This window comes from Cervus elaphus, chromosome 5, assembly GCF_910594005.1.
Source record: "Cervus elaphus chromosome 5, mCerEla1.1, whole genome shotgun sequence".
Lineage (NCBI taxonomy): Eukaryota > Metazoa > Chordata > Mammalia > Artiodactyla > Cervidae > Cervus > Cervus elaphus.
In genome coordinates, this window is record NC_057819.1 from 9,509,587 (window position 1) to 9,534,674 (window position 25,088).

The window sequence follows — 25,088 nt, forward strand, 5'->3', positions numbered from 1 at the left end:
AGACTGTGGCTGATATCAAAAACTCAAGTCTAGAAAAACTGTCTTGCCATGGAATATGGGTTTGATGTGGTGAGACAGGTCGTTGTTCTGAGTGAATGCAATGTCTTGATGCCTACCCATCCATACAACAAAAATTTTAAGTGCCTGCTCTGGAATGGAATCCCCAGCTCTCCACAGTCCCCACCACTCTCAGAAAGCCTCTGTATCTCCTCTTTCCTCTTTGAAAATAATACATAGTTCATAGGGAGGTACTTTGAGACTACTATCCCATCTCTCATCAGACTTTCCATTTCTTTCTTTTCAGCAGTACATTCTTCTGATTCCATGGGTTACAATCCATTGCTGTTATTATTTATTTGGGCACCCAGTGTATCCTAGACTCAGCCCGTGATGGTCCTTTTCAGCTGGCTTCTGTCTCCCTATCATTCTTTAAACATTTCTTTATTGTCTGGCACAAGATATTCCAGGCTCTTCGTGTACTTTTTGACTATGTTGAGCCTTAATTGCAGCATGTGATATCTGTGTTGCAGAATTCGGGTTTCTCACTAGTTGGGGTGTCTGGGCTGAGACGCCCTGCAGCATGTGGGATCTTAGTTCCCCGATCAGGGGTCAAACCCAAGTCCCCTGCATTGCAAGGTGTATTCTTAACCATTGGACCACCAGGGAAGTCCACACACACACACACACACATTTGTATCTATATTTGTTTCCACGGTATTCTATTGATGTTGAACAGCATGAGTTCACCCTAATAGATCCAATTCCAACCTAACTCCACAGGGTTAATTCTAGCCTTTTCATGTTGGTAACCGCCTCTCCAACAGTGAGAAACCTAGTATTTTCAGTGTATTCACTTATTTGACCAACCCCCACCCCATATATCATGATTTCTTATTGTTGATGCTGCCCTCTACCCAACAAGGATACCCTCTACACCCTACTCAATCTCTGACACCCCATGCACACATGCTAAGTCGCTTCAGTCATGTCCAATTCTTTGTGACTCTATGGACCATAGCCTGCCAGACTCCTCTGTCCACGAGATTTTCCAGGCAAGAATACTGGAGTGGGTTGCCATGCCCTCCTCCAGGAGATCTTCCTGGCCCAGGGATCAAATCTACACCTTTTACTCTCCTGCATTGGCAGCTGGGTGCCACCTGGGAGGCCACCTGACCCCCCATGCCAAGCTGCTTTTCCATTAGGATGCCCTCCTCACGCACACAAGCTCTGGCCCCTATGATGGGGCCACCATCACCCCATAGGGACACTCTTCTTATCCCATTGGGCTATGACATCCCTCTGTGGACCAGCATGTATCTTATCCCCCTCCCCCTACAGCTCACATTGATGTTGCTGGGACCCCCTAGTAGATCAAACTTTGGTTTAGGCTACCCTGGATTCTTTATTATGGCACGTGCATGGGCTTAGTTGCCCTGCATGTGGGATCTCAGTTCCCAGACCAGGGATCAAACCCGTCTCCCCTGCATTACAAGATGGATTCTTAACCACGGGTCCAGCAGGGAAATTCCTGGATCAAACTATTATCGAATACAATGGAAGTGGGAGGAGGGGGCTCCCCAGGGGGTTCAGTGGTAAAGAATCCACCTGTCATGTACAGAGGAGCCTGGCAGGCTACAGTCTCACAATGAGTCTGACACGACTTAGTGACTGAACAACAACAAAGCATAGTGGAAGGGAAGGGAATGGGCGGGAAGGGGAGGGAGAAGAGGGGATGGAAAGATGGGGAGGAGCCACATAAACTTTAGCAAGCTGGGACCATCAGCTATGGACCATCAATCCCCACCTTTAGCTTCCTGTAGTGGGGGCAAACTTCACACATTCGGTACATATGTATTGGGTGTTACTCTGAACCAAAGAGGACAGAGGATGTAGTCAACAAGAAATGAGGTTTTGTGTGGGAGATACTTCCAGACACAGAGGAGCCACCTCATCTTTTTGAATTGTTGGGCCATCACACTTGCTCCATCAGCTACGAACCTGCTCTCAAATTGATTTGCAGGACCAGCTTGGCCAGTGGAGTTAATTCTAGTGCTTGGCATTGACTCAGTGGGAGTGAGGCATTCATCCTACCAAGTTTCATCGTTTTCCTGAACCAACTCCATCTGTGTTAATAACTTCTTCCCAAACCGAATCATCAAATATGGTGACTCAGACGGTCCCTTCTCAACAGTGTCTGCTGGGATGGATAAAGAAGACCAATTTCATGTTCTTTTGGACATTTCACCCTGGAAATCAGCTTCCCAAGGCTGATTTGGTCATAATATGGTCACAATAATAGTAACAGATGACATTTATTGAGGGCTTCTCTGATGGTTCAGCAGTAAAGAATCTGCTTATCAATGCAGATTTGATCCTTGGGTCAGGAAGATCCCTGGAGAAGGGACTGGTAACCCACTCCAAAGTTTTTGACTGGGAAATCCCATGGAAAGAGGAGCCTGGCAGTTTACAGTCCATGAGGTCACAAGAGTCGGACACGATGCAGTGACCAAACAACCACACCAACGTTTATTGAGCACTTACTACATTTTGAGCCACTTCATAGCGGTATGGCCGTGGGCAAATCATTTCCTGTAGCAGTTTCTGGTGGCTGCTGTAACAAATGACCACAGACTTGCCAGTTTCAAACTACTGAAGTTTATTCTCTCACAGTCTGAAGGCCAGAAGTTCGAAATCTGTATCTCAGGGGCAAAGTCGAGGTGTCAGCAGCGCTGCACATGCCAGGAGGGCCCTAGAGGAGAATTGATCCCTTTTCTCTTCTGGTTTCTGGTGGCTCCAGGCGTCCCTGACTTCTGGCTGCATAACTCTGGCCTCTGCCTCAGTCTTCACATGGTCTTCTCCTCTGTGTATGTGAAGTCTCTCTCTGTCTCTTTTTTCTTTTTTTGGCCACACCATGTGGTTTGTGGGGTCTTCCCAGACCAGGGATCGAACCTGTGCCCCCTGCAGTGGAAACACAAGAGTCCTAACCACTGGACCCTAGGGAAGTCCCCTGTTTCTCTCTTATAAGGAGGGCACTTGTGATGGCATTTAGGGCCCATCAGATAATCCAAGATGATTTCTCCATCTCAACCCTTAATCACATCTGCAAAGACCCCTTTTCCAAATCAGATCACACTGAGAGGCTCAGGGGATAGCACCTGATCTCTCTGGGGGCCGTTCCTCAGCTGCCCATACTTCCCCTCTCCAAGCCTCAGTTTATCCCACCAGTAAAATGAGGATAGTAATCATGGTAATGACCTCTCAGGGCTGATGTGGGGTTTAACAGGTTAATGGAAACCTGGCGGGGGTGGCGGGAGCGTTGGCAATCAGGCAGCCCTCGATGAATGGTGTGGTTATTACGAATCGATTTCTTGAGTTATTTCTACCCAGAACTGGCAATTCTAGGGGTAATTGATTCCAGTGATGTCACCTCCCCAACTGCCAGGTTTTCAGCAGGATTAAACGTGCCAAATTGGCTTTGTTGAGCCAACTCCTCTGGGTGTGAAGAACCACCATGCCAACCCGCCTTGCAGTTTCGCGGTGCCCGTCTGCCGCTTCTCCCTAATTAACGTGAAGGCGCCGCTCGCCAGCAGGCCCGCATGCTGCCATCCCAGGAAAACAGTGCCACAGACGACAGCTAAATATTTGAACATTTTTTGTTTCAGTTGCTGCATGAAAATAGTATTTTGGGCATTTAAACAGCGCAGAGTAAAGGGAGAAATTCTGCTTCATTTTCTACCCATGGGGCAGCCTTGGGAAAAAATGCTGTAAGGGAACCCAACCAGGTCACTGACCTAAGACAGAGTGACAACGAACTACCGTTGCTATTGGTAGCTCTACCACTTCTAGCTGTGTGACCCTGGGCAAAGAACCTCTCCGAGTCTCAGTTTCCACATCTGTAACATGGGTATCCTAATAGCCCCTCCTTCAATGCACTGAGAATATTCAAGGAGATGGCACCCAAGGATTTAAGGAACCACCTGGGACACAGGTTGGTGCTTGGCCTAAGTCACTTGGGGATGCTGAAGGTGAGAATGTTGATGGTTCTAGAAATGCCCTGCCCAGCTCTCAGTAATTCTGGGTGGAAGCAGAGTGAAAGCAGCCAGGCCCACCTCTCAGGGGACCCCTGGATCTGGTCCTGACTCTGTTGCTGACTGGTTTCCAGACTCTGTTTCCCGCTCTGTGTCTCAGTTTCCCCACAGAGCAGATGGGTCTGGAACAAGTATTTCAAAAGCCCTTTTTAGGGGGGAGGGATAAGTCAGAAAGCTGAGATTGACATATGCACACTCCTACACAGAAAACAGGTAAGTATTAAGAACCTGTTAAGACGTCCCTGGTGGTCCTGTGGTTGAGAATCTGCCATGCAATGCAGGGGATGTGAGTTCAATCTCTGGTTGGAGAACTAAGATCCCACAGACCTCAAAACAACTAAGCCCACATGTCACAACTATGAAGCCTGCAAGTCACGAGTAGAGTCCATGTGCTGCAACAAAAGGTCCCACATGAGGCAACGAAGATGTGACTAAGACCTGATGCCACCAAATAAATAAATAATTTAAAAAAAAAGAACCTACTGTATAGCACAGGGAACTCTCTTCCACACTCTGTAATGGCCTATGTGGGAATAGAATCTAAGAAAAGAGTGAGGATATGTAAACGTGTAACTGGTTTGCTCTGCTTTACACTTGAAACTAACACGATACTGTAAATCAACAACACTCCAATAACATTTTTAAAAATAAAATAAATGAACTAAGCTGAAGCCATTAAAAAAAAAAGCCCCTCTGCCTTCTGGTTCCACTCGTGGCTCTGGGGGTGTGTCCCTCACTCTTGCTGCCCCAGGGGGCTGGCTTGGCTGCAGGACCCAGGCCAGCAATGTGAGTACTTCATTGTGCCAAAGAGGGTGGGGTGGAGGTGCAGCTCAGGGGACAGGAAGAAGGCTCCTGAAACGCATCAGAAGAGTCTGGAAACATCCCAGGTGCTTGCTTAACAGAGATCGCACTGATTTTTAGAAACCGGTCCTGCACACTGCCCAGGTTGTGGCAAACCTCTCTGGCAGAGGTGTGGCCCTCCAGTCCATGGCCCCACACTCCTGACTATGAGGATGTAGCACCCCACAGGCCACAGTTTCATTCACCCACTCTCAAGGTATTTATTAAGTACCCACTGTATACCAAGCAACACAGCAGAGGCTGGGACACACACCAGAATCCAGACAGCCAGGTCCCTGGCTCTCATGAAGTTTGCAGTCCACTGTGGGCAGGATGTTACTCTTTAAAATCATTTATTGAGCACTGCAAGGAACAGTATGGAGGAAGAATCCAGTGTGTTCTGAGGCTAGGTGACCTGACCAGGTTAGAGGGGTTGGGGGGAGGGCCTCTTAGAGGAAGGGGCATTTACACCAAGACCTGAAGGATGAGAAAGAGTCAGAAGGGGAAAGAGCCTTCTAGGCAGGGGGAACAGCACAGCAGAAATAGTGCCGTGAGACTCAAAAAAAAAAAAAGATGGCTAGTGTGCTGGGCAAAGTCAGCCAGGGCCCAGACCGTGCCAGGTTCAGTGAGTTGTTCACAGTGTGGCTTCACGTGAAGGGAGATGGGGAGCCAGGGAGGGCTCAAGGTCAAGCAGAAAGGGAGCTGTCCCGACACCAGCCACCAGTCACCTGGTACTTAGGGACGAGAGGCTCTCTGCCATCCGGGGATGGCTAGTGGGTGCCCATGTCTGGGAAAGGCATGGAAAACACAGGGCTGGCTCCATGCCCCATCTCTGTGGACTGTGCCCAGATCTGATGATGGCCCAGCAGGATGGAACCAGCATAAGCTTTGGGGTGGGGACCTGGCACACGTCATACGGGCCAGCCATGCTAAGCCTCAGTTTCCCCATCTGAAAAATGGAGTTGTGGTAACCCATAATTCCTAGAGACACTAAGTGTTAAGCAGGTGCCGACCGAGTCTCCTCTTCCTTGCTGCCTCCATGCACTAAGGCCACCAACAGCTCTCACTAGAGACACTGGCTCTGCCACTGACCTCATCTGGGTATGACCTCCCCATCTCTGGGCCTCGGTTCCCCTGGAGAGGAAGGGATTTGGATGGGTGAGCCCCGCCTCGCAGGGCCAGGTGGTTCTCCAGCTGTGGTGACGTCAGATCCAGCAGGGGGACTTGTCAAGAGACAAGTCTTCTTGGGCTTCACCTCCCCCGAGGTGAAGGGGGAGAGATGTCAGGGAGAACCCCTGACATCCCTTCCCCAGTGGTTCACATGGTCCAAGAATTACACTTGGATTCTAAAAGCGAAAGATGCACATATCACCTGTTTCCCAGAAAGTGTGCTGTGTGCCCGTGGTGACACCTGTCTTTAGAAATTCCGCCGTGGGAAGGGAAACCAGCCCGGGTGATGAAACAGCGGAGTTCAAGCAACCACGCTAATCCAGGCCCCTGCCTCGCTGCCACCGAGCGGCATTCTTTCAGAATTCTCTCTGCACGTGGGCTGCAGCTGACTGCCAGCCTGCCTGGGGAGAGGAGTATTTGAATAGTTATTTTGTTTTCTCGCGCTTTCCCTTGCCAGTAACACCCCGGTTATGGAAACTTCCCCACAGTGTGATGTCTGAGCTGCAGAGTGATAATGATAATAATGATTTGTATTCCCATGACCTGATTTTTTACATTAAATAGTTGAAACAGAAAAAAAAAAATCGAAAAAAGAAATACAAAGCAAAATACAAAATCCTACTTTGAGACGGTTGTACATTGTGAATATACTTAATGTCACTGAATTGGACACTTAAAAATGGTTAAAGTGGTCATTTTTGTCTCTTTTATGTGTATTTTACCTCCAAACCCATGTCATATGTCTGTCCTAAGGGTGTATGAGATGTTCATAAGATGTTATTAATAATTACAGGGGAAATTGGTGTGAAATATAAGGAAACTCTCTGTACTTTCTTTGGAAACTTTCTGTAAATCTAAATCTATTCTGAAATTAAAAGTTTAAAAAATATCAGATGTTCAGGCCCCGGTCCTGACCAATGCAATCAGAACCTCTGTCTCGGGCATCAAGCATCAGGATTTATCAGAAAGCTCTCCTGGCAATTCAGAACTGCCAGGGTTGGACGATTCATGCATGGAAGCACCTCATAAGTATAAAGCATGGGGGAAGTGCAATATGTTATGATCAACCAACCAAAGTTTTAATTTTTTAAGATTTTTTTTTCTAAGGTGGACCATTTTTAAAGTCTTTATTGAATGTGTGACAATATTGTTTCTATTGTTTATGTTCTGGATCTTTGGCTGAGAGGCATGTGAAACCTTAGCTTCCCCACCAGGGATCAAACTGGTACCCTCTGCACTGGAAGGCGAAGTCTTCACCACCGGACTGCCAGGCAAGTCGCCCAATGCTTTATTTTTAATAAAATTACACAAGTAACAGTGACCATTGTAAAATTAAAAACCCAGAGAGAAAAATTAAAATCACCCCTAATCCTGGCCCCTAGTGACAGCCACTGTTTCTGAAGAAAAAGTCCTTTTACACTTTTTTCTCATGGATAATACCTACCTTTATTATTATTCCTGTTGTTATTGCTATTAAAACACAAAACTGGACTTCTGAGAGGCAGCCTTGTAGCCCCAGAGTCTTTGAGATTCCCTGTCTACAAGACATCCTTGTCTTCAGGAAGGGTGGGGAGACCAGTCTAGGTATGAAGAGAGAACCCAGGGTGGTTGACGAAATGCTGGAAAAACCCAGCCTAGATAAATGTGCCTCGGCAGCGCCACCTGCTGCTTCTGTAAGGGCATCGCATGGCCTCCAGCACGGTCCCGGTTCAGCTAATAGGGAAGCCGCTTCAGAGTTACCATGCCACTCCCATTCCTGTTTTCTCCTCTCTTGCCAGAACACCTCCAAACAAGCCCAGGAACAGCCCCAAGAAACAGTGCGCTGGCCCAGGGCCTGTGCGTGCAAGTGTCCATCTCGATGGCTACCTGCCAGGGCTACCCCTCTGTGGGCCATAGTCATCAACCTGTCACAAAATATTTAATATTCCTGAGCACCCAACTGGTCCACATCTACTGGCCTCTTTTAAGAGCTATATCTGTAAGCCACACATTTCCGGAAAAGCAAGCTGAAAAGAGGTTCACAAGCTCTGGAAGTTGGATGTAAATCCTGGCTCTCATGGTGCCGGCAAGAGACTTGCTTGGCCTCTCAGAGTCTCAGTTTCCTTATCTGCAGAACAAGGGCAGGAACCTCACCTGCTGGGTGAAGCTGGAGGGAAGCTTAAACAAGAAAATACATCTAAAAGCATCTGGCATGTGGTAGGTATTCAAACAATGTTAGCTCCTTTTTGTTTTTCTTTTTTATTTCTTTCAACACCATCTTTCCCTTTTTCTCTTGGAGAAAAAATAAGGGGCTCAGAGTTGGGGGGAATCTACTCATTCATTCTCGATGAATATTTATTAAGTGACTACACCGTGCTGGACACTAGAACCATTGCAGGGAAGGTAATGATCCCTCACCTTGTGGAGCGGCAGAGCAAGTCCAGGCCCTGGAATCAGACAGAGCTGGGTTCAAGGCTGGGCCTACCACCTACAAGCTGTGGTTCCTTGGGCAAATTCCACAACCTACAAGCTGCGGTTCCTGTCCCAGAAGAAAGGACAGAGGCTATGGCCTGGGGCCTCAGGCTTCCAGGACAAGGTCAATCAAGCCCTAGGCCCTTGATCCCAGTAGTTGAGCTTGTTTTGGCCTTTAAGGCCATTATACAGATGAGGTAACTAAGGCCCAGCGAGTGGAAGGTCCTTGCCAAGAGGTGCAAAACCAGGACCTGAAGGCTCGTCTCCCACAGCACAATTCACGCATTTCTGAAGTTCCTATCACACTCAAGGAGGCCCATCAATAACAATTTATTAATCAGGCTTTTTTGCTGTGTGTGTGGCTCTGGCTGGGCTGGGCTGAGCAGAGTGGGTGGCTGCTTCCCTTCTCCGTTGGGGACACAATATGGATGACTGGCTGTAAGCTTAGCCCGAGGGATTGGGACCAATCAGAGGCTAACTCCGGGGGATCTCACACCCGGGGCAGGTCAGATTCTGAGTAAACATGTGTCGAGTAAAGGGAGATGTGAGAGGGACTTCCCTGGTGGTCCAGTGGTAAAGACTCTGTGCTTCCACAGAGGGGCGCGGTTCAATCCCTTGTCAGGGAACTAAGATCCTACATGTCCTGTATTGCTGCCAAAAAACTAGAAAAAAAAAAAAAAGGCAAGACATGAGAGTGCATGCTCACCTGAGATGCACCAGGTGCTCTGCTCCTGAGTCCTCTCCATTTAAACTTTCATTTCCTCTCATAAGGGCAACTGTAGAAAGCAGCCCTGTCGGTATTCTTGTTTAAAGCTAACCTGAGGCACAGTAAAACTTTCAAGACTTGCTGATCGGAATCAGGCAAAGGAAAGGTGGTCAGAACACTCTACCGGCAGTATTTAGGAGAGAGGTTTTTAGAAAGAAGATGTGAAAGCAAGGAAATCATAAGTTAGGAGGTTGCTTTGTTTGGGAAAGCCCAATTGGCTGTTTGTGATTGCTAAGTTTCATTTTCTCCAGTTGGGGTGCATTGGCTCTGGCCTAGGTTTAGGTTGACTTGCATAGGCTATGGACGTGTCACAGCCTTCCCAGTCTAATGGGCTGTTTTTCAAGTACTTGAACATTCTTATTTCACGGATGAGGACACGGAGGCTCAGAGTGATGAGGTGACCTGTCCAAGGCCACACGACTATTGTGGTGGAGGCTGCAACAGAGGTCACTCTGTTCAACCAGACATTATACTGCATCCAGGAAAAACAGAGAAGTGAATAAAAGAAGGAAGGAGGGGACTTCCCTCGTGGTCTGGTGGTAAAGAGTCCATCACGCAATGCAGAGGACCCAAGTTTGATCCCTGGTTGGGGAACTAGGTTCTCACATGCGGCAGAGCAACTAAGCCTACAAGCTACAACTAGAAAATGGGAGTGCCGGCGACTAAGACCCCTGGCAGCCAAATAAATAAAATTAAAAGAAAAATAAAACAAAAGGAGGAAAGGGTGAAGGGAAGAATAAATGAAGACAAAAATGGTAAAATGAAAAGAGCATGAATAAAGGAGTTAATACTTTGGTTTTTCATTTATTTTTGTCACACTGCAGAGCTTGTGGGATCTTAGTTCCCCAACCAGGGATTGAACCCAGGCTCTCGGCAGTGACAGCAGGGAGTCTTAACCACTGGACTGCCAGGGAATTTCCAATCTTTTAATTTTATTTTTTAAGAGAATTGTTGGTACATAAAATGATACACGTAACATGTGAGTTATAAAACATACTAACAGAAGGAACACCCTTGAACCCACCACCATCCTAAGGCGACAGAAAGTTGCCAATAGCTCGAACCTACTTACCACAAGCGGTTCTTCGAGCTGGCTGCACGTCGAACACACCTGGGGGGCTTAGACAACCTCTGATTCCCTCAGAGTGCTCGATGGGGTTTGTCTGGAGTCCGGTTTGGACATCTGGATTTTTCAGAGCTCTCCAGATGATTTTCTTGTGCAGCCAGGTTTGAGGGCGACTGGCTTATAATTCCCTTCCATATTATATCCCTCTGATTTTCCCCGACGCTCACCTGCCTCGCTCAGGTAGCCACCATCCTGAATGGATTCTTTTCCTTAGATGAGCGACGTCTGCGATTGAGCTCCCGCCCACCACGAGGGGGCACCAGGGAAAAACACAGATTCCTTTTCTCTCTCTCTCTCTCTGCACGCCGAGTAATCGCGCTGCAGGAGGCTTGGCCCTCGCGGCGCTCCGTCGCCGGCCCGTTGCCTCGGCAACGAGCGCGGGGAAACGGCCGGTGTAAGTGCAACGCTGCCGGAGAGGGTCGCCGTGGGCCGGGCAGGGGTTGGTTGGGGTTGGGGCTTGCGGGACCTTGGGCCGGGGCAGTCTTGGGAAACTCCGGCTCGCAGAGAAACGTGAGTCGGGGGTTTGGGCTCGGCCGGGGACCGGCGTTGGGGTGGGGACCCTCAGAGTTCTGCCGCAGTCTGCTCCGCTCTGGCGGGAAGCGCGCCCGCCGTCCCGGGACGCGATCGCGGGGCGCCCGGGGCTTCGGCTTCCAGTCCTCACTCGGCTCCTCGCGCGGCCTGGGTCCGACCCTTTCCTCTATAACCGCTTTTGTCGTATGTGGCTGAGAGAGGGATGCGACTTGTTCAGTGAGCTGCCCAACTTGTTGATGGTTCATCTGGGGCCGGAATCTTCACTTTCCTGAATCCTCGTGCAAAGATTTATCCGCAGGCGGCCTATGGGGCAAAGAAAAATGTTTGTCAGGCCTGCCACAGTCTGAAGACAGATCATGACCTGGCAGCCTCAGGCTCAGCTTGACTCAGACGCGATAGTTTCCCTCCCAGTTCGAAGGACTCTTGAGTTTGTTTATTCGCCAAAAGCTCCTTGAGCACTGTCACAGCCAGGCACTGTGTAGACCCTGCACCTGGAGCAGCTTTTGGACCGGGGGTGGTGGGAGGGAGGTGTCTGGAGAGACTGGTTCTGCCTTCGAGTCTCCGGCCGTGCCCCCAGATAGCCCCTTGACCCGTGCAAATTGATTCTTCCCTCTGGGTGGTAGTTTTTCCATCTGTAAGAGGAGGGATCTCCCTCCATGCTCATCCAGAACAGGTGTGACACTTGGAGATGGCAACCCACTCCAGTATCCTTGCCTGGAGAATACCATGGACAGAGGAACCTGGTGGGCTGCAGTCCATGGGGTCGCAAAGAGTGGGACACGACTGAGCGACTTTCATTTCACTTCATAGCCAGGGCATGTTGGTCCCAACAGGTACCGTCTTGCAGTCTACAGAGCTTGGGCCCTCATCCCAGCCTAACATGAATTAGGCTCCCAGCTCTTGTATAAATTTCCTCTGCTACCTGGCTTTGTGATCTTCAGCAAGTCATTTTACCTCTTTGAACTTAAGTTTCCTCAGCTGCCAAAAAAAACGGGGCGATAGTAACAATGAAAAAGGTCATATCAGTCAAGAGCTTGGCCCACATCCGTATGCCTTCAGTTATCCTCTCTGTTACCTTAGGCAGAGCACAGAAACCCCCGGTGTGCTAGTCCAGTGTCGTCAGGACTGGCTCCCTGTCTCTGCACTGCCCTTAATGATGTCAGGCTCACAGCTGGGTACAGGCCAGGCTTCTTCAGCTAGATGATTTGCAGTCCTGGTAGCAAGTCATTTTTAAAATGCTGATGTCTGGGAGCCCACACTGAGACTTTTTTTGACTTAGTTCATCTGCCTTGGGGCCCAGGCTCTACCAGGCGATTCCAGTGTGCAGCCCGGGGGTGAGGACCAGGCCTCAAAGGGACGAGGGGCTGCAGCAGGCTCCTGTTCTCAGCGCCGCTCTTCTCCTCAGATGGCACTCCCCACGCTGCCCTCCTCCTGGTGCAGCCGGCGGCTCCCGGATCAGCAGGCCGCCCGACAGCGCCGCCAGGAGCAGGAGGCACATCTTCGGCAGCAGTGGGACCGGAACAGCCGCTACTTCCAGGTGTCTGACATCTGCAGCTCTAAACAGGCAGAGTGGAGCTCCAGGGCCTCCTACCAGCGGAGGTAACTGTGCAGTGAGCGCCTTCCCTTAGGGTTGGAGGGCCACCTGCTGCCGGGAGATGTGACTGACTCAGGGACCTGGGGAAGGGTGACTGGCCGGCATGGACACTTGCATGGAAATGTGGTGATTTCCATGGGTACTCACATGGTGATGTCTTTCCAACTGGAAATTGAAAAAAAGATCATCAGTGAAGTAACACATTTGATTGAAAAAGATAAGATGATGAGACATGTATGTAGGATCCAGAAGTCCCCTGTTAGCCCCATTTCCCCAGGAGAGAACCACCGTGAACTGTCTGGTCCATATCTTCCTGTACACTTCTTCATCTGTGTTTGTATGTAAATATAGATACAAGCATACACCCATTTTTATAGAGAGAGATACATAAAAAAAATATGGAAGTTAAAAGCATGGGCTTTGGAGTCCGACAGACCTAGATAGCAATTCTGACTGTGTCACTTGCTGTAAAAAATGAGCCTCAGTTTCCTCATCAGTGAAGTGGGGCTAAAACAGAACCTACTTTATAGGATTTATGTCATGGCTACTATAAAAACCATCCAGGTTATTTAGTACATAGTAACTGCTCAGATAATATTAGCATGTGCATATACACGCCTCTTATATATTTTCTTGCAAGAACGAGATTCTGCTATGCACAGTGGTTCTATTACCTGGTCTGTTCACTTTGGCCGGAGGACACCTCCCCAGGTCACCATGTTCTGTGTGGCTTAGCCTCTGTCACCCACACAGCCAGCCATGCATCCCCCGTGCAGCTGGTAGCACGCCTGGCTGATGGTGGCCCCTCTCGCCCAGCATGCATGCCTACCAGCGGGAGAAGATGAAGGAGGAGGGGAGGAAGCGTCTGGAGGCCCGACGGCAGAGACTCAGGCAGCTTTTGGTGGAGGAGCAAGACTTGCTGGCCAGGCAACTGGAGGAGCTGAGGCTGAGCATGAACTTGAGGGAAGGGAGAATCCGGGAGCAGCATGGGAACCTGAAGGCAGCCCGAGAGGAGCAAAGGAAACTGGTAACTTTGCAAACGGAGCTGTTTAGGAGGCTGCGAAGCCCGAGTTCCCAGCCTGTTAGTGAGGCCAGGAGGGGTCCCCCTGAGGGGCTCTGACCTGATGAGATGGCAGTTTACTCCAGAGCCAGCCGGGAAAACTGCTGACTCTGAGTCGTTCTTTGTGTGTGTTTTCCAGGAGTCATCTCTATTCTCTTGGGCCCCTTAAATCATTGTATTTGAGTCCTTTTTCTTTATTCTAGTTCTCTGGGCCCACGAAAGGCTGGGACTGGTGTATTTTAACCTAACTTCCAAAGTAGTTGTGTGTAGTGGTGGTCTCCAAACTCTGTTTTTAAGGTTGCTGTATATTTTGAAGTAGATCTTTAGCATCTAGGACCCATCTGTAGCATCAGATTTTGGCCCCCTTTTATCACCATGATAAGTCACTTGTGGGAACTCCCTGGTGGTCCAGTGGTTAGGACTCCACACTCTCACTGCTGAGTGCCCAGGTTCAATCCCTGATCGCAGAACCAAGATCCCACAAGTCGCTTGGTGTAGCCAAAGAAATGAGTCATTTGTCAGCACCTGATTGGTGTCTGTTGAGAGCCAGACACCTCCTGAAGCCTGAGGGAGGTCTGAAGGGCAGGCGCAGTGCTGGCTGCCAGTGGAGGAGCTCTTACGCTCAGCTGACTTCACTGTGGGTTACCCGAAACGTGGATGGATTGGAAAAGCAACGTCAGTCTCCCCTCTTTGTGTTTTCTTGGCAGATTGCTGAACGACTTTTGTATGAACACTGGAAAAAGAATGACCCCAAACTTCGAGAGGTGAAAACCAAAGAGATCCTCTCATTGATTTGCCTAAGTAGATGAAATCACATTGCTCACCTTGTTTTTAAGTTTGCATCTTGTGCTGGGATGAAAAAGAGATCACTCCAGCCACTTTCGAAAGAGGCTCCACACAGAAGATCTGGTTCATTTGGTTATTTAACATCTACAAGAGGCTGCGAGAGGTTGGGACATCTGATAGGAAAGGGGAAACCCAACAGTGGAGGCTGGGTAGGCAGGTGGGGCCACCTGGGACAGCTTTGGGTGGCTTTCCCCTGGAGGCACCCGGGAGCGCCTGCAAGATTTTCAGCAGAGGTGCAGCGGGGTCCTGGCTGCATTTTAGGGAGCAGCAGCAGTGTTGAGGGGGCTGGAAGGGGTGATGTCAATTGAGGGGTTGCGGCTGCAGCCCAGGTGAATGATGGTGGTCAGAACTGGAGTGGCAGGAGAAAGGGGACAGATCCATAAGACTTTGGGGCAAGGAGAGAAGGGGGGCATTGTGGCTGGGGTGACATCATTCAGCAGAGATTGGGCTATCGGGAGAGAATGCCATGACAGAAATCATTAATTTAGTTCAGTTTATAATTTGTGTATAAATTTGTATTTAGTCTCTAAGTCGTGTCTGACTCTTTGCAACCCCGTGGATTATAGCCTGCCAGGTTCCTCTCTCTGTGGGATTTCCCAGCAAGAATAATGAAGTGGGTTGCCATTCCCTTCTCCAGGAGGGTCTTCCTGACCCAAGGATAGTACCTGGGTGTCCTGCATTGGCAGGCAGATTCTTTACTGTCTGAACAACTTAATTGATGGTGTTAATTTATGTGCACATAACTACATTTAGAAGTTGCCAGTCATAATAGAGCATCTGGCTGCTCTGGTGTGTCATGTGGTTAGCACTGAACCTCTCCTCGGACACTGGTAGATTTCAGTGGATCCTCGGAAGTCAGCTACTCAAGTTGTTTATTCAGAGCATTCAAGTTAGTTGCAAATGTTTACCTTTGTAAGTTGAGAAAAATTTGAAACTTGTATAAAAAGTTTTCCAAACAAAAGCCTTTGGACATTGTTGCGATTCATTTTCTGATCTAAAAGAGTCTTTAAACCCAGATCTCTTATTAATAACCCCAAATTTGTTGCATCCATCAATACAGGCGGTATGTGTTTTCACAGCTGCTCCTTTGCAGAGGGAGCTTTGGGGAGCCAGGCAAAAAGTTGAGTCTGCTCCTCACCCAGATTCTGCTGCCCTGGGGCCTGGCAGGCTTTAGACCCATCACAGTAGCCTTTGAGATTGGATTTCCATTTCAGTGTCCGCTCAGCTCCAAGAGGCCTGGGAGAAAAGTTTCTGATACTTTGTTCCAGTTCTTGAGATGGCTTAGAATTGCCTGGTCCTTTGGTTTTCTTCCTGACTTGCATTTAGACCGTGTATGTTAGGGTCACCATGCACTTCCTTGTAAGACACCTGGTCACATTCCAGGCCACGGTACAGTGCTCAGCAGTGAGCATCCATCCTGTGAACCACTGAGGAAGTTTATATTTTCTGCCTTCTCATCCTCAGATCGAATCGGACCTTCACAAGAGGCATGTGATAAACGCTTGGGAAACGCAGAAAGAGGAAAAAAAACAGGTGTGGTATGTGTTGGGAGACTCTCTGGGTCTTTGAATTTGTTTCTTGTTTTCCATCTCAGTGTCTCCAGTCCAGGAATAGACATTTGCTCGGTTTACTAAGCACCTGTTAAAACGGAATGTTTGTTGCTCTTGCACAGACAAGAACCCCACGTGATCACTCTTGGGGCAGAATGAGACCAGGTGTCCAGGGCCGGTTGATGGTAGACGCAATATGCATCCTTAGAGGTTGTACTGTTGCCAGCCTCCTCTTTGGATATAATTTACATCGTAAACTCAGCCTGGGTTGACAGCAGCAGCTCTGGTGATGGAAGTCCACACTTTGCCTCTGGGTTCATTTTGGAAGGTGTTTTATCGACTTGTGAAAGGGAAGGGACCCCGTTCCCTGAGCCCCTCCTCCGTGCCGGGCACTGTGCTCCCAGCCTCATCTCTGAGAGCAGCACCACGCCCGTGGCTCCCACCGTGAGCGCTGAGCCCGGGCCTCACGGCCGGTGAGTTCACAGCCTGCTCAGGTGTAGACGTGTTGGAGTGAACGGGCCCTGCGGCCTGCTGACCAGCGGTGGGCTCTTCGCTGGCTCCGTGTTACAGACGCTGACCCCCATGTTCCTTTGGCTACATGCAGCAAGAAGCCGCCGAAGAGGAAAAGGAAAAACGATTTGAAAATGAGTATGAAACGGCCCGCCGGGAAGCACTGGAACGGATGAAAGCAGAAGAGGACAGGAGGCAGCTGGAGAGTAAGCTGCAGGCGGAGGCGCTGCGCCAGCAGATGGAGGAGCTGAAGGTGAAGGAGATGGAGGTGAGGGCACGCCCCGGCTGCCAGGGCCACCTCACTCGCAGCCGCTTGTTGTGAGGAAACAGGCATTTAAGAAGCTGCTCCACATGGAGATGGCATCTGGGAGGTGGTTCTAAGAAGGGGAGCCACGCTGGGCTCTCCTGACGTGTGGTTCCACCGGTGGTTCTTCCGCACTCCCGCTGTGTGCCGGATTCTTGAATGCCAACCCTCGGGGGGTCACACCTGTCCCCATAGATGTGGGTAGAGGCCTGCTGTCGGAGGGCCTCTGAGAACCCAGAGTTCAACAGTGCTTGGTAGACTTGACTTTGATGAGCCAGCCCACAGCTCTCCCCAGCTAGCAGTTTTGGGGTCTTGGGGCAAACTATGAGGATCTTTGGTTCAGGAGGCTGTTCTGAGAATCCTGTGCCCAGCAGCTCTGAGGGCTAGATCTTCCCATCCAGCTGAGGGGAGCAGCACCCCCTTCCCCAGGCCTCAATGATTCGAGAGCTGGGTCCTTTGTGCCCGAGCACTAGACTGGCTGCTGGGAATACAGCTGGGGGCTGTGTCAGGTCGGGGAGACAGAGGTTAAGTTGCAGTAAGTGTGGGCAGTGCAGGGCCATGTGGGGTCATTCTTGTCGGCGGGGCTGGGAAAGGCCCAGCTGGGATGACCGAGTGAGCTGGGCCAAGGGACTGAGTGCCTTGGAGGTGGGAGGGGATCCTGGGTACCAGGTGGCCAGGCCGCCCTTGTTGGATCGTGTCTGCTAGAAAGGGAGATGAGGGATGACGAGCCTAACCGGGTTTGCTGTCCTGTCACCACAGGCCACCAAACTGAAGAAGGAGCAGGAGAATCTGCTGAAGCAGCGCTGGGAGCTGGAGAGGCTGGAGGAGGAGAGGCGGCAGATGGCAGCCTTGCGGCAGAAGGCGGAACTGGGGTGCGTGTGGGAAGGCCCCCAGCCCTCGCCCCCCCGTCCCAAGCCAGCGAGCTCTTACTCTCTCAGGCTTGCCCTGGTAACCCTGAAAGCAGAAAGGATACAGTCTGTAGAAAGTAACAGTCTAACCTCTGCAGAATTCTTTATGATCATAAACACTAAAGGCAACCCATATCTTCTCATTTCTAGACGCTTCCTGAGACATCAGTATAATGTGAAGCTCAATAGACGCACACAGCAGATCCAAGAGGAACTGGTAAGTCTGAAGTGACAGCCTGGTGTTGCTTGTACTTTCTTTTGAAAAACATGTTTTTCGTTGCTTAGTAACGGGTGCGTTCTCATGAGAAAACATCAAGAGACATCCCTTCTTGACCAGCAGCCTCTGCAATCCCTGCCCCTCCCCAGAGGTGTCTGGGTATGCATCTTTCTGGATATACAGTTGACCCCTGAACCACATGGGGGTTAGGGGCACTGACCCCCATGGAATTGAAAACCTGTGTACTGTTATTTCTGCCTCAGAAACAAAGGAACTGATAAATGACTCACTGAAGGGCGGGAAGCTAAGACAGTTTGGATAGAATCAGGACTCAAACCCCAGTTCTTTTGAGTCTGCATACTGTAATCTCCAGTCAGACACTTCTCCCCCACTTAGTTAATATAAAGGTCTGTAAAGGGAACTCCGCTCAGTACTCTGTGATTACCTGTATGGGAAAAGATCTGAAAGAGAATGGATATATTCCATTATAACTGAATCACCTGGCTGTATATGGAAAACTAACACAATATGGTAAATCAACTATGTTCCAAGATAAAAATTAAAATATTAAAGATCTATAAAATAAAAATACAAGTACTATCCTTACTGACAAAAAACTGTGGTTAGTGGACTCGCCCAGTTCAAACCCACGTTGTTCAGGGGTGAGCCGTACACACTCAGGGAAGTGGTGGGTTTGGGGCTTCTTGGTTTCATTTTTTAATGTACTTGACGTGGCATTGCTCAACACAGTACCTAACAGTACACCTCAGACCTCAAGATCAGTGTTCGTAGACTGAGCTTGCCCTTTCTGGCTAGCTGCTCAGTGTTTCTGGCAAGTATTTAGATGGGCTCCCTCGCTGAGACGGGACAGGAGAGATCTCTCATCCTGGCTGGCTGTCCTCGCATGGAACAGCTGCAAGGAGCATTTTGAGCATTTCTGTAGCTTATGTCCTCTGAAGTGGAACTGCTTGCAAATTGTGTTCTAGAAAGCTGGGCTGCCAGGTGTGTCCGAGGGCAAGGACGTGCGTGTGGCACAGAGGGTCTCTCCTGGTGGTGGGCAGAGAAAAACTCCTGGGCGTTTGTGGCGTCTACAATGGCCCTGAGCCATCAGTCACACCCTGCCTGCTCTGGAAACAGCCCCATGACTCCGCAGAAGACCAGGATCCCGCCAAGAGGGCCTGTTACCTGCGGTAACTGCGCTTCCTCGTCTGTCCTCTAGGAGGCGGACAAGCGCATCCTGCAGGTGCTGTTAGAGGAGGAGGACGAGAACCAGCGTGTGCACCAGGCCCGGCGGGAGCAGGCCCTGGCCGACGTGGCCTGGATGAAGCGGGTCATTGAGGAGCAGCTGGAGCTGGAGCGGGCGCGGGAGGCAGAGCTGCAGATGCTGCTGAGGTGAGAGGTGGCATCCTGGCGTCCCCTCCTGCCGCAGTCCCCACAGGTCAGCAAGTCGCTGTGAGGGTTGTCTGCTGCTGTTGAAATGCCCGTCCTTGCTCCTCTCCATGTTCGTGAGGAGCACACCTTTGCTAATGGACCTGGCCTGTGGGTGTTTCCCTCGGGTTATTTAAGGTGGAAACCACTAGGGTTTAAAGTAAGGATCTGTTCATCTGAAACCGTAGAAATTTGAAAGGAAATTGTTATAAATTATGGAGACATTGAATGCATCGTAGGCCTGTATAAATGAGTCTGGATCCTAGAACATCATCTGGTAGAGTGAAATAAGGGAGTAACAGGTAACACTTATTGAGCACTTACTGTGTGCCAGACGCAGTGCTAAGTGCATTACGGTCCTCCTCCTGTTTAACCCTGATGTCCAGGCCAGTGCTGGGCTTGCAGGGTACTTGGGCCACGGGGAGTCAAGACCACTCACCTTCCCGGACCACAGGGCGAGCTAGAGTGACCGCAGGAACGTGGTGACAGCTCAGGCACCCGCGTGCCCCTCCTCCTCTCCAGTCCCAAGGGTTCATTCACTTCTGTGTGTAAATGTCCTGGGTACATGTCATCACCAGTGCTTTTTGTAAGGAGAGGGAGTGTTAAAAAAGGGGACTTAAAAGTACTTACGACAGCAGTATTTTCTGTGAGGTTATCCTCACCTGTAATCCACTGAGTTTACTTGGAGGTTGACCCCGCAGAAAGTGGGCATTACCTGGTGCCATGGAGCCTTGATTGTTCTTTGGTTCTCTTCTACCACTGGCGGTGGTAAGGAGCCTGCTGTCATCCGCTCCATGTCTCCCTAGGGAAGAGGCCAAGGAAATGTGGGAGAAGAGAGAGGCAGAGTGGGCCCGCGAGAGGAGCGCTCGAGACCGGCTGATGAGCGAGGTAATCCCAGGAGGGGGTGCAGCTCGGCCGGGCGGGTGTCTGGGGTTGGTGACCATGTGTTGACCCTGCCGAATGCTCAGGGAACAGAGTCCCCTCAGGTTATTTTATCATCTTTTAATATCATCCTAAAAGTAATATGTTTACTAGAAAAAAATTTCAGTACAGAAAAGTAAAACCAAAAAGTCACCTAGACCCCTATCATCTCCACAGCCACTATTTCTTTCTTTCTATGCTTCTGTTTCTCTGCATAACATTTTTTCTACATATTACTTATTATACTGAGCTATTTGATTTCAGTCATTTTAATATATTATTATATCTTCTTTGTAAATATCATTTTGATGACATATATCACGTGGGTAGACAATAGTTTGTTTTTCTATTTCCTTTTGTGGGTCCATTTTTTCTAATTGGAGCCTTTTGAGAAACACTGCGCTGAACACCTGTTGCAGAAACCTTTTCCACATTTAATATTTTTCTTGGGGTGCAACACCAGAAGCAGACTAAAGAACATGACTGTTTCATTTGTCATTTAGAAGTAGTGCGTTATAAGACACACCCCAATTCAAAGGAAATTTTTTTTTGGGGAAAAAGTCTTTATTATCCATGTATTGAAAGTTACCTTAAAGTGGTTTAATATGGACCTTGTATTCCGTGCACACCAGCATGCTACATTTTAGAACCTGTGGGAAAGTGGGTCCCAGCTGGTGCCCTTTTACTTTTAGGAATACCAGATATTCTCCAGCATCTTTTGACTCCCCCCGCCCCCCGCATTTAAAACATCCCTCCTTGTTGTGGCCACTTGTCCTGTCCAGAGAGCCTGACTGTCTGGAATGGCAGGTGGTTCCTGAGACTGGACCATTGTCTGGATGGAATCCTCCAGAATCCGGGTTTCTGCTGCTCTGAGCAGTGAATTCATAGCCACAAGGTTGGCGGGATGACCCCAACTCTGCCTCTGGCTGCCTGCGTGGCTCGTGGTTTCTTGCTTTTTCTGGCACTCGCTGATAGGGAGTGAGAGTCACCTTGTTGCTGTGTGTCTGTGGGGACAGAGCTCCACCCCTGCCTGCTTCCGACTCTCTGGTGCTCGACTGTCTGCACACGCACAGTCTGCGTGCACCTCGTGTGTGATGGGGACGTGTGGGAAATACAGCCGATTGTCTGGAAATATAGCTGACCCTGTGGTCGGCTTGCCTGGTGCGCTTAGGCCTGAGGCGGAGAATTAGGCTGGTGTCCGTGTAGCTGCTGCAGCAGAGCGGTCCACAGCTGGTGAAAGAGGCATCTGTCAAAGTCTAACTAAAACCTCCCCTCTTCCTTTCTGCTGAGGATAGGTTCTGACAGGAAGACAGCAACAGATCCAGGAAAAGATTGAACAAAACCGACGGGCACAGGAGGAATCCCTGAGACACAGAGAGCAACTTATTCAAGATCTTGAGGAGGCAAGAGAGTCAGCTCGTCGTGAGAAAGAGGAGAGTGAGGAGCTGAAATCGGCCAGGAAGCAGGAGCTGGAAGCTCAGGTGGGGCTGAGCCCTGGGACGAGTGCACGGGCAGCAGGCCTTGCTGCGCCATCAAGGCACAGGGCTCGGGGCCCTTGACCAACTTCCACAGCCTGGCCTGGACTTTGTGTAGGAAGCCCACAATCAGGAGCTCAGAGCATCCATTTTTGTTTCCCACTGGAACCTTGACCCTCCTGGTTGTAGGTCCAGTCCCGCTCTGGGTCCTCCATCTCCTAGGAAAGCAAAGCTTACTGTTCCTGCCCCTCACCTCTCTTTCCTGGTTGCCTCTGCAAGCACTTGGCTCTCTGGCCCCAAGCCTCTTTTATTCAATTCAGTACATAATAGTTAACACAAAAGAATCTTCCAAACACGTGGCCACATCCAGAGTGTTTCACAAGGTACATACAACCACACACATAACCTCTCCGGGTCCATGAGTGTCCTTCCCATGAGGGCACTGGTGCTCAGCGCTGATGCTCCAGCTAGGGGACCCCAGGCCGTCCCTCGGGATCGGAGGCAGGGTCCTGCCCGTGGCCCGTCTGGGGTGACTTTCCTCTTGGTACCCAGGTGGCAGAGCGGCAGCTGCAGGTGTGGGAGGCAGACCAGCAGGAGAAGGAGGAGGAAGAGGAGGCGAGACGGGCAGAGCAGCTCACGGCTGCCCTGCTGCAGCAGGAGGCAAAGATGATGGCCAAGCAGGGCTACCGGCCCAAGGTAGGGAGCCGCTCAGCTGGCCCTGCTCTCCTGGTCCCCTGTCCATAGCCCCGGGCACAGGGCTGCTTCCCAGCACCTTGGACTCTTCCTTGCTCCTCTTCTTGTGTGTTTCTTCCTTTCCTGACTGGTAGGGAGCCTGGACACAGGGTCTGTTCGATCCTTCGTTGGGCCTCAAATAGACCTTGCAGTGACTTTGCTCTGGCTCCTGCCGCTGCAGCCCAATGACTGGGGTCCCGACTGCTCTGCTGGTGCTTGGCGGCCCTGTCTGGGACAGAGAGCAATCTGGGAAGAGCTTTGGGGCAGCTAGTGAGGGGGGAAGGTGCAGTGGGGCTGGGTCCTAGCTGTCCGGACGGCAGAGCCCAGTTGAGCCGGGTGACCAGGACCTGGGTTCCTTCCTCTCCTGCCCTTGGCACTCTGGTCACCCCCTCCCTGTCGTCTGGTCCTCTCCTTCCTTCTTTCTCTGTCTCCCCAAGTACTTGAGTGACCCCTGGTGCAGGACATCAGGGGAGCACAGAGAAGCGAAGGCCGTCACCCGTGTTTTGGGGGAGCTGATGAGTAAAGCACCGGTGAAGGGGCCGAGGGCACACCAGGCATGTCACCGCTGTCTCTCCTTGACCAGGGCCACCCTGGCACTAATGTGCTGCCCGACAGAGGCCGGCTCCTCTGGTCAGAAAGCCTGGGAAGCTGATGGAGCGGAGCAGGTGCCACACTTGCTGCAGAGCGTCAGTGTCCCAGCCGGCCGGGGCTCTAGAGTGCAGGGAACAGCGTTTTCCAAACTTCCTCCACCATGCATCAGTGCGTGTCTCAGCTCAGGGTCTCACAGAGCCACGTGAAGTGTTACTTAGGGCTGGTACTTTAAAAAGTCAGAGTGCCTCATTTATGGCTTAGGGTCAAAGACTTAGCTGTAACTGAAAACAGCCATTTATAAAATGGTGCTTTCAGCTGTTTCTTGAGATTAATTGCTAATGCTCCAGTGACTACTGACTTAAATCAGTCTTATGTTTTCTCTTTCTTCTCAGCCTTATGGACATCCCAGAATCGCTTGGAACTGACTTCGTTGGTACTGTAAGCACAAAGAGTGAGGATGGTGAGGTCTCTGGTATGCAGCCGCCAGACCGTTCTACAGGCTCTGTTCCAGTGTTCGGGTCACTGTAAAATAGTTCAGCGAATGTTCAGGTCCACAATTAAATGGAGTGAGGGTCTGGCTGGACTTTAAGCTGTGTTGGCTATCCAGGAGGCCCTTTCCTGCCTTTTTTATCCCAGAAAGGGACTTCATAGTCACACGTTGACAGTGCTGTCACAGTCTTGTAATATGTTGTTAAATAATGTTAGATTCTAAATCGGTGCTAGGAGTTACAAGTTGTATTCCATGACAGGCTACGAGTTTCCTCTTGTCTCACCCCTAATTGTCGACCTCCAATGAGGACTCTTAACTACAGATAGGAGACAAGTTTTTCAGTTTTTAAAATTGCCATTAAAATTTGATTGTTCTATTGAAAACAAACTTGTGGGTCTTGGTCTAGTTTATTAATTTCAGGGTTTATTAATTTAGTGGTCCCAAAATGATTACATCTTGTTTTCTGGAAGAAAAGAACTATGAACCCTGAGACAGTCTGGTGGCGTCCATGGATACTTTCTGAAAAGGTGGTGAGAAATGAGTCTTTCCTTGTTTTAGAAGCATTTTGGTAGAATATGCATAGAGCATTGTCGGGGGTGATGGGTGACCCCAAAATGTATGTAAGTGAGCCTCAAAAGGTCACCTGGCTGGCTAACCTTTTGGCAGGACACCTTGGGCCTCTAGTGTCTTGGAAAGGGCTCAGCCATGTGCAGCCTTTTGAGATTTATGTCCCCAGAGGAAGAGGCACTGAACCTGAAGAAACTAGATCAGACTCAACTGCAGATCAGCCAAAAATGTCTCTTCTCCCTGTTCTATCAATGTGACATAGTCCTAGATTAATCTCTATAAATAGCTATAAATTCCTTGCAGCAATAATCATATTTTCATGACTTGTATTTTTTTTTTCATATTTTTCCTCTGAGGTTTCAGTTTTCATTATATTGTGCTCAAGATTCCATATCTCAGTAAATTACAACTAATTACAGGGCTCTGTTCCAGGTTATTAAAAACCAGAGTTTATTAAAAAATCCCGAGTCTCAGGGCAGCACTGCCTTTCATTTCTATTGTGCCATAAAAACAAATTGAGCTGAGAACTACATCCTTAGTCTGGTTTTCATTTTCTTGTCTTAAATTTTTTTGACTATGATCCCCTGAGCACTGCTTTCATTATGCATGTTCATATTTACTTTCCTCCTCTCAGATGTTCATTAATTGTGAAATAAAGTTCTGGTTTGATGGCACTGCTTCCAAGCTTTTGTCACTGTTGCTTTTAATAACTGCTGCAAAGTGGGTTGTATAGAATGATAAGAGTTTTACTGATTTAATCCACATCTCTTTCAGATTTGGATATTTTCACTTTCTTGTGTCAGTGGTATTGTCTCCATTCTCATTTCCACTGGAACCTCTTCTAAGTAAAACTACAGGGAATTACAAGCAGTCATACATTGTCCGAGCTCCAGGATAGAGTTCAAAATGGACAGAATGCCTGG

At 49.6% G+C, this 25,088-nt stretch overlaps 1 protein-coding gene across 2 annotated transcripts; it reads left to right on the forward strand.

Moving 5' to 3' along the window:
• Positions 1-10,744: 10,744 nt before the first annotated feature.
• Positions 10,745-24,849, forward strand: LOC122693771 (trichoplein keratin filament binding). Of its 2 annotated transcripts, none has more exons than XM_043901575.1 (13): positions 10,745-10,835; positions 12,378-12,571; positions 13,383-13,593; positions 14,334-14,390; positions 15,937-16,005; positions 16,627-16,800; positions 17,596-17,708; positions 17,895-17,961; positions 19,181-19,353; positions 20,196-20,277; positions 21,606-21,791; positions 22,338-22,481; positions 23,501-24,849. In XM_043901575.1, exons 2-13 carry the CDS (start codon positions 12,378-12,380, stop codon positions 23,531-23,533), a joined length of 1,503 nt encoding a protein of 500 aa, XP_043757510.1. In that variant the 5' UTR covers positions 10,745-10,835; the 3' UTR covers positions 23,534-24,849. The 2 variants fall into 2 exon arrangements, with proteins under 2 accessions (XP_043757510.1, XP_043757509.1); XM_043901574.1 differs by having other exon boundaries at positions 10,796-10,951.
• Positions 24,850-25,088: the final 239 nt, after the last annotated feature.

Excerpts from the sequence above, each read along its gene's own strand:
- LOC122693771 (XM_043901575.1), top strand. The coding sequence starts at position 12,378 with ATGGCACTCCCCACGCTGCCCTCCTCCTGGTGCAGCCGGCGGCTCCCG. Across the intron at positions 16,801-17,595 it reads TGAAGGTGAAGGAGATGGAG|GCCACCAAACTGAAGAAGGA; the intron begins GTGAGGGCACGC and ends CTGTCACCACAG. Across the intron at positions 19,354-20,195 it reads GAGCTGCAGATGCTGCTGAG|GGAAGAGGCCAAGGAAATGT; the intron begins GTGAGAGGTGGC and ends ATGTCTCCCTAG.